General features: G+C 48.0%; 1 protein-coding gene across 1 annotated transcript; it reads right to left on the reverse strand.

The window, feature by feature from the left end:
• Positions 1 to 1,241: 1,241 nt before the first annotated feature.
• On the reverse strand, positions 1,242 to 8,810 carry STC1 (stanniocalcin 1). The gene is given in 7 exon segments (XM_074164250.1): positions 1,242 to 1,512; positions 4,744 to 4,955; positions 5,814 to 5,956; positions 8,261 to 8,413; positions 8,482 to 8,518; positions 8,569 to 8,748; positions 8,751 to 8,810. Coding segments are annotated over 7 exon segments (1,056 nt in total).
• Between the last annotated feature and the right edge of the window lie 653 nt (positions 8,811 to 9,463).

The following is a 9,463-nucleotide window of genomic DNA, read 5'->3' on the forward strand; positions in this document are numbered from 1 at the left end:
TATGACTACGTCTCACAGCAGCTCTGGGGAGATAGGACTGGCCAGGCTGAACTCTTTTTTCCTTTTTTTTTTTTTTCATCTTTCCCCCCCCCCCTCCACTCTCACTATGAGAAGAGAGGCTTGTTTCTGGCTCTGTAATTTCTGTCCTAAGCATTTTCTTTCTTTCATTATAAAAAGGCCACAGAGTAGAATGTGAACTCTTGAATATGACAGAGATACTGTTTCCAGGAAGAAAAAAGAAATAGCTAACTTACAAAACTAAGTTTATGCAATAAAGTTATTATATTCTGCTCCTTTTAAGCAGACTCTCGTGGAATTTATGTACAGTACAAGACAGATTTTAAAACTATTTATACCACAGTTAGAGCAAGACCTTTAATACTCTAGTCTTAAGACAGGGTTTGTTTTTGTTAGATTTCTTTTAAAGCTTTAGACAGTTAAATACAGTACATAGATGTTAGCTTTTAAATACAATGCAAGATTATGTAACCTTCTGACTAGCTTCAACCATCGACTGGCACCTCTTTTAATCATTTCCGTAGTACAAAATGTTCCTTTCCTGATTCGGTGTGTGTCGGGGGGGGTGGAGTGGAGGGGGTAGTTTTAACTCATTTTGCGCTGTGGTGCCAGGTCATGGGAACTAGACTGACCCACAGCTAATGAGTTGGGTAAATCAAGGGGTTAAGGGAGCTGCATTGGAAGGATTAGGACCGTATGACACTAAGGGACCAGGAATATGACATTCATATTCGTCCATGGCCAGCACAGATTCATAACACGAATTCCATTGACATCTTTAGGATGTGCAATAGTTATTAGTGCATCTATCGTCGCCTACCAGCTTAATACAAAAGAGAATAAGCCATTCTCCTTGGTGCCAAATCTTCAGACCTCAATGGTGTTAGTGCTACAGTACATTTAGAGTTTGGTGTCTGAAGGCCTGACTACTGTACGGTTATATTTAAGACTAAGATTGTTCGGGGTATATTTTTTGTGGGGAAGAAAAGAGATGGAGACATTTTGACGGCGGGAAAGCTGAGACACTGAACACAGACCCATGCAAAAGTTTTGTCGGAGAGGAATAGAAAATATGCATGAACTAAACCTAAAACCAGTTCCTAGTCGTTATTAAAACTAGCTACAGTACACTTGGTTTGGGTGCATTACTCTTCTGGAAGAGAGACGTCAGCTTTGGTAGTGCTTAGCATCCCTTACACACCCATGGCGGCTCCCCCGCGGCGTCACGCGCTTTCGGCGGAGCTGCGCTTCGCGTGGGCCGGGACGGACCCCTCACCTCGGAGGTTCCTGAAGTAGAGTTTTAGCTTCTGGGGCTCGGTGATACGTCTCCTGGCGAAGTCAGCGCGCGGGTGGCCTTGGGCGCAGTGGTCTGTCTGCAGCAGGTGGAAGAGGCTTGCCATGTTGGGGCCGATCTTCTCCATCAAGCTGTCCTTGATGGTGCTGACAGTCTCTTCGTCACACTCCAATAAGCTTCTCACCAGCTTGTTGTAATACCTGCACAAGAGTTACCGGTCGTTATTCCAAGGCATCTCCCAGCAAGACGAAAGAAACAAGGTAAGAGCTCATCTCAACCACTCCAAGTGATAAAACTATGAAAATCAGAATTTTTAAGTCATTCAGGGTGTGTTTGAAATAGGTTTTTGACAGTGCACAACATACATATTCTCACTGCATCCCTGGCCCTGGAGATGCTGTGCCCTTGACATACACAAGGAACACAACCCGTCAAACTTCTAATTTGGTCCTCCTAAACGAGCAGCTGCTCCAGCTTTCAGAGGCACGAGTGATTTTGGTGTTATCCCGGTGGATTGGGAAGAAGGTAAGAGCAAGGAGCCACGATGATCTAGTAACTGGCTTAAGTGTGTGTTTTACCCTCCGCTAAACAACCTGAGTTTCTAGAGCTTTAGGAAGAAAAATAATTGCATGTTTCTAATGGGCAGATACTGCCCATCACCAGACAGGACAACAGGCTAAATCGACCACTGGTCTGAGCCAGTATGACCCTTCAAATGAATACATCCATCCCTGCGGGCACCGTTCCCTTTCATCCCTCTCCCTTCCCCTTCTGCAAGGGACCAGGAGAGGGAGAAGCAAGCTCAGCCCAAGCCAGAGCCTGGCAGATCTGTGTCTTCCCCGGGGACAGATCTTTAGGACACACAATCGGTTGTCACTTCCAACAAGCCGAGCGTGAACTAAATCACAAGCGGGGACCTTACGCTTTGCCCTGTTGCGTCTCTGCCTCCTCCGCAGCCTGCTGCTGCCTTTTCGCCTCCCGGCAGTCCTGCGAACGCGTTCCTTGCTCAAGGAGGGAGCCAGGAAATTGTGCTGATCTGTTTCCCCGGCGCTGCTTGAGCCCAGCGGAGATGAGAGCTCAAAGGAAGGATCCTCCGCGGGGCTAAGGCAGAATCAGCACAGCCCTGGGAGCACTCGGGCAGGGAGAGCAAAGCTGGCCAGTGGGACCCCACTGTCCAAGAGAACACCTTCCTAGGGAGAAAAAGTTGGGAAAAGAGGAGCAGTCCCATATTTGCTGGGCTACTTCTGCCTGAAAGGACGTCGGGGAACTTATTTTAAGCCTTTAAGGTCACTGTGACATTTTTCCACAGGAGCAGAGAAGAGAATAACCTGCAGGTGGAGGAGGGGAAGGAAGAGGGAAATGAGAGTTCGCATTCAAACTCCTTTCCCAACTCGCAGCTTTGGCCTTTAATGCCGCCAGCGGAGGTCAGGTGAGGTTAAAGTTTCTGCTGCATCTGAAATACAAAAGGACCAGGCTTTGGCACGGCGGAGCACAACTCCACAGTGTCAATATTAGGGTCTGAAGCGTGCACGGTAGCTGATGACGAACACAGCTGTGCAAGCCACGCACCCAGCGCAAATCAGTCCCGCTCCATCAGGACGGGAGGAACTGATCCTACCTCCCTTCCTCTGCTGTTACACCTCCTTCACGCAAACACAGCCTGGGGGTTTCCATAGCTGGGGCTGCAATCAAACAGCTCGCCAGTGCCTTTCGGTAGCCAGACTGCAAGCAAAGGCAACAAGGCTTTCCTCTCCTCCTGCTCCTGCCATGAGATTAAATCACAGGAAGATGCTATGACCTTTAACTACTTCCTCTCGGCGTCCCCGGCCAAGTGGCACATTCTTATTCTGTGGCTATGTTGGGACAGGGGCTGGGAAAGCAGGATGCTTTAGGAGACCTCAATGTAAACTATTAGCTGGGAAATCCTGCTGCTTTTGTTACTCAACATGTCATAATATCCTTTGGCTTCAGCAAGGCTTGGCGGCTGTGGGGGAGGAGTTCCCCCCGCCTCGGGAGACGGCGGCTCCGCTTCAGGCTCAGTCCTCCGGAGAGGAACATCCCCAACACGTAGAACGTCGCCGCTGCCATCACCGCATCCTCCCTCGCTCAAGTGTCCACACGTCCCTCCTTTACCCCAATGCCCCCCCCAGCCCCGCCAAGGGCTGTTCAATTCTACAACCCATTGAATTAACCCAAACTGCTCTTTCAGCTGGTAAAACACTGATGCCGTAGCCCTGCCGGCTTCCTCATCCCAGCCCTCGGAGGAAGGCTCAAGCAAACCTCTTCCAATATTGCTTGGGGGAAGAGGGGAAAGACACACAAGTATAATTTTCGCCTGCCCACAAGTATAATTTTCTGGATATAATATCTACAATACAGTTTTCTATAATAAATTTATGCCAGTCAGAGATGCAACATCTATACATCAGTTGCATGCCTGTCCTAGGATAGGTCTGGAGGTTTGAGATGCTTCTAGATCAAGTCCAACAGCCACCCCAGAGGAGCTGTGGCACTCGCTGCAGCCAGCCAACACGTTAAACTGCAGCTTGGTCTGTTTGCGCTCAAATTCTAGAGCATATTTACTCAAACTGTTCAAAAAGATCCCTTTTATCCCAATCACAAGACTCAGCACTGATTGTTCCAGGATTTAGAGGAAGAAATCCCTGCCCTTGCAGCGTGACTGCGCAGACTGCAGTAGCTCCCTGAAGCTTCTCTCTGTCCCTTGTCCTTGGAGGATGGGGACAGGCCAGTTCTGCGCTCAGATAAAGGTGCCAGAGAGCAGCGTGATGTGCCTGTTTCTCAGGCAGCCGTCGCTATCGGGAAGGAAAAGGGGTGAAAACCCAAAATGAGACCATTAAGAGCACCAGACTATCCCTAGAAATATGAACTACTGGATCGTGGCAGAATAAGGTTAGAGGAGCCTGTTTGCTGGTTCCCTTTAAGCTTTCCTGGTTCTTCATATTTCCATGGTAAGGCCTCATTTGCTAATTGTCATATAAACCCAAAGAAGGGGACGGCAGCAGTCTGAAGAAGTGAATGGAGCTGCAATAGGTTGAGAAACTCTTAAGTGCTCAATATGCCAGAGACTCTACATTAATCAAACTGGTTTGGTATTTAAAAGCTCCGCTCACCATTACACTGCATTCAGACTAAAAGAACTAACATTTAAACAAACTCCAGGCTTTGAAGTAATGCACGTCTAGTTAATTTTATGATTCTCCCCTGGAGATGTCTATAAGTGTGTTTACCAGAAGGAGAAGCAGAAGAACGCTGGTGAAATGAAACAGGGGTTTGAAAAGGCAGAGAGCATTACTTAGGCTAAAGTACGTTAGGACTTGCAAGAAGTCAGTCAACTTGGTTCCTCTCATTTCTGTCCCCGTGCTTCACATTTTTGCATTTGATGCATTTCAGCTGAGGAAAGCTCCACGTACCGGTTCGAGAACTGATTTGGAAGCTGGACGACCTCCGTGATGGCTTCGGGATTGCGTTTGGCGATGCCGCACATGTCCAGCTTGCTGTAGCACTCCTCTTGCACTTCGGAGATCATTCTTTGGAACGTGGAGCACCTCCGGATGGCAAGGAACACCTTGGACGTAACCCCATTTGCAATGCATTTCAAGCTTTCTTTCACAAAAGCTTTTCCCTGGAAACAGAAGCAAAACCTTAAACTGCAACAGATTTCACAGAAAGGGATGAGCCCGCAGTCCGGGGAGAACAGCGAGCTCCTGTTCCCCAAAGATTTAGGCAATGGAAGTCTTTGCGTGAACAGACCTGGGAGTGCCAGCATCAGAGATGGGCCAATTCTGCCCATGGGGAGGGGGCTGGACCACCCGCTGCTGCCTCACCAGGACCTCAAGATGCTTTAAGAGCTTTTAAGTTTGTCCATGGGAGGGAGAGCGCAGGGAAGGAGGGGGCGTGCATCATTTTGGGAAGAAAGTAGGAAGGAAAAGGGCCCTTGGCAGAGCCGCAGTCCTCTGATATTATCCTATTTATTCTGCCGCGAGCGACTGCAGCTCCGGAGAGGCTGATCTGGCCGTGCATTCCCAGGCCCGGAGACTTCCAATTCAAATCCCAGCCCTGTGCCAGGTCACACAGTCAGAAGACTTACTTTGTTAGAAGAACGTTTATATTTCCTCCTGAAGAGGAAACTTAGCTCTCCGCCCCACAAAACGCGCCTTGCCAAGTCCTCACACATAGCATACAGTATGTGGAAAATGTACTGTAGAAAATAGCCCTGAAGGATGCATTTGTGGCCAAAAAACCAAAATCACGGCTCAGAGGAGTAGCTGAGCAGCAGGAAGGGCTGCAAGAAAGGAAGGGTTAAGCCTGCACAGACCCCATCTCCATGAGGACACAGAAATTAAGGCATCCATTCAGCGAAGCATTTAAGCACGTGCTTTGGTGCCGCAGGACTTGTAAAAGCACTTTATTGAACCGGGGCATGAAAAGGGAGCTCTAACGGCGAGGTATTATTCTTGTCCCCTTTCTACCGGTACTGTACCTGAGTGTCAAATTTAGCAGCGCTGTAGAGGAAGGACTTGCAGATGTCGTACATGCCGTCCGTGTCGCACGTGGAGTTCTCCAGGCAGGCGAAGGCCCCGCAGCCCACCTGGAGGGCACTGTTCAGGCAGCGAACCACCTCGGCTGCGGAGAGAGGCACGGCCACAACATTACACACGCATCCCTCCCCGATGATGCCCAACACCACGGAGCCCTTCTCCAGCGCAACATCAAGTCACGCTCAACTTGAGTCAAGCAGTAGCCTCATTGCTTCTCGGGACTGGAGGGAGAGGTAACGAGGAGAGGCCAAAGGGGGTAATTAACTGAAGTCATGCAACAGATCACCATCAAATCAAGGAATAGAAACTGCAATTATTGAAACCTTCAACTGGTTGCACACAGATTAACAGAGAGGCAACATCTGGTAGTCTCCGGCTGGTTGGAGACAAACAGGTCCATCCCAACCCAATTCCGGCTGCATGAATTTACAGCTTTATTGCGAGTTCCTCTAAAGAAGGCAGAAGGAATGAGGATGGGCCCATGAAGAGCGCTAGGGGGTGAGGTCCACCCCGTGGTCTCAGACCGAAGGGAGGTCAGAGCAGCTCGGCAGCACCTGGCTCCCAACCCTCGTTTGAAAATGAGACCGAAGCGATGGCGATTGCCTATAAGCTGGCGTGAAATTTGCACTTACTGCAAGGAAGCGCTGGTTTTGCCAGCACTGGAGGCACTTGTGCTTTTCTAAAAAGCATAAAGTCTCTCGAAATAAGATTTTAGTTTGCGTGTCAATTATCAGAACTACAAAGGGCTCGAACGAGCGGCTTGGTGCTAAATACCGACCTGGTCCCCAGCAGTTTGCAAGCAGAGCCAAGAAAGGTCAAGATTGACAAAGAGAAGGGATATTTGGGCAGAGAAAGTTAAGGAAATGGGGCTGGCCGCGTATAATTAAAATCATTGAGGCAGCAGTTAGTCTGAACAGGAGGGTATCCATGTCATCCCATCTTTTTTAGAGCAGATACTATGCATTTTAACAATGAATCAGCAGTATTGCCACATGATTGCCCTGAAATTAGGAGGGATTAACCTTTTTTGGTAAGCTGAACATCTGTCCCCTTATGTGTCTGAGCAAGGCATATTCATTACTTTTGCAGATCATGTTACGAGACATTCTTTAGGAAGAAATGCAAACCCAGAGTCTCCCATCGAGATCCTAGGTGTGGGAAAAGTGAGGGTTTGCATTTGGTGGAAGAGAACACACCTTATTAAGCCTAAAGACGCATCTACGTAACTGGGATCTTTACAGAAAACAGGAGGAAAAAAAAAAATATTAGAAAAAAATCACCCAATTAACCCCTCCTCATTCTCCGCTCTTGCTTACGTGCCTGAAGGGAGAAATATTTGGTAAGATCATCCTCTCCCCAGTTCATAACCTCGCCGTCGCACAAGCCATTCCCATAATTATGTTTCCACAGGTTCAAATTATAACTTTGCTTTCAGCAGACTTAGTATGCATTAAGCTTTTATTGTTTTAGGCACGGTGCAATAGTGAGACCCTATGTTTCTATAGCAACCAAATACAAAAGGAAATTGAGCAAACACCCTAGTATAATGCTGCAGAGCCTTGCAGATCTAAAATAAGACATCTGTTAATGAGCTCCAAATTAGAGACCTAATATCTTTTCAGTATAGTAGAAGACAGATTTTTAATTCCCATTGTTCAAGACAATGTGTCCAACTTATCTAAGCATCTATAGTGCACAAAGTAGAGACATCCAGAGCTGACTTAGCCAGCAATTTGTTTTATCCATTGTAAAAGCAAGTTTGCTAAAAGTCACAATTGTATTTTTATGGTACCATCCAAGTGATAGCAATCAGTTTTTGAAAATAAATGCTAGCAGTGGACAGTTTCTAGGTTACAGCATTCTTCAAAGTCACAGATCTCTCTCCCCCTCTTTGAATAGACAGATGTTTGGCAGAACAATGGTTCAGTCAAATTTCCACGGATTTTATCAACTTCCTAAAAAGCAAGGAATTTAACACCAAAGTATGATTGCAATTGGAGAAAAGAGAAAGACACATGCAAGCAGGGGGAGAGGGAAAAAAAAAAAGGAAAAAAAAGTACATGGAACTCATTTAGTAGATGGGGGAGGAGGAGAGAGAAGGGATCGCATCCTGCAAGCAGATCACACACCGGTTCCCTGCCCCAGCTCCTGAAAGGAGAAGATTTTCTTCTCCAGCTATGCACCACCATCCTCCTCAATCAGACCCTTAAATTAATCTTTGTTCCTACCAGCCATCAAGTTTATAAGCGCAAAAAAGAAAAAAAAAAAGCAACAAAAAAAAAAACAAAGAAAAAAAAAAAAAAAAGAAGAGAAAAACCAGCAGTAGAGACAACTGAAACAGTTTAACACATCAGGGTTCAGGCTCAAAGCCCTCCTTGCTGGGTGTTACCTGAGTTCTGGGCTGCAACCCTGGGTTTCCTGGGGCTCACAGAGTCATTCTGTTCAGCTTCATAGGATGCAGATGCACTGATCACCAGCAGCAGGAGAAAACCAGACTTTAGGAGCATTCTCTGACAAGTTTCCGCTAAGTGTGGTTTTTTGGGTGGGTTGTTTTTTGGTTGTTTTTTTTTTTTTTGGTTGGCTTTTTTTTTTTTGGTTGGCTTTTCTTTTCTTTTTTTTTTTTTTTTTTTTTTTTTGGTGTGTGTGTGTGTGTGTGTGTGTGTCTCTCTCTTTCTCTCTCTCTCTTTTTCTCTCTCCTCTTCCACTTCGGCTTGAGCAAAGATGTGGATCTGGATACGCGCTCCCAGGGAGAGAGAAAGGAATCTGCCGAGGCTCAGGGACGCGCCGCAGCCGGGCTCTGCCTGGACCCTCCGGCTCCTGCTCGCTGGGGGACCAGGAGCAGCGCCGAGGGCTTTTATAGCCGCCCTTATCGGTCCCCCCCGCGGGCTGCCGAGCCAATGGGGAGGCGCTGGGCAGAGCCAATGGCAGACTGGACTCATTCAAGCCCCAGAAAACTGCAACTTCACAGGAAGAATATTTTCCAGCCAATTAAAAGTACCTGCCAAACAACAATAACCAAAAAGTTAATCTTTGGAGAGGCGGTGGGAAAGGGAGGGGGTGTATGTGTGTGTGTGTGTGTGTGTACTTCCTATGGGTAATTGAGCTCAAGGAAATGACAGGGCAGTCCTAAATCTTCCTCCACCACCACCCCCCCCCAAAAAAAAAAAAAAAAAAAAATAATCACCTGCCCTTTAAGGAAAGCTATTTTCCCATCCGTTTAGCAGTTCTCCCAGGGTTACAGCAGCCGGGAAGAAGGGAAGGGGCATTTTGGTGGGGCAGGTAGGACGGGGGGCTGGCAGGGAGCCGTCCCACGGGGGGGGTGGGGGGTATCCCGACCCCAGAGGACCTACCTGTGTGCGTGCGGACGGGAGGCATCGCCTCTGGCCTGCCCAAGCACGTGTGCGCAACGCCGAACCCGTGGACAAACACCCTACCTACGCCTCACGTAGGCACATGCAAATACCCTCTCGGTGCCCAAAACCTCACTCCTCGCGCGCCGCCTCCCTCATCTCCCCCCCACCTCCACAATTACACTAACGAACCCGCACGTTCATACCTCGGGCTTCACCGAAGCCTCGCTGTTACTGCTTCC

The sequence above is a fragment of the Numenius arquata genome, chromosome 26 (assembly GCF_964106895.1).
Source record: "Numenius arquata chromosome 26, bNumArq3.hap1.1, whole genome shotgun sequence".
In the NCBI taxonomy this organism is placed as follows: domain Eukaryota; kingdom Metazoa; phylum Chordata; class Aves; order Charadriiformes; family Scolopacidae; genus Numenius; species Numenius arquata.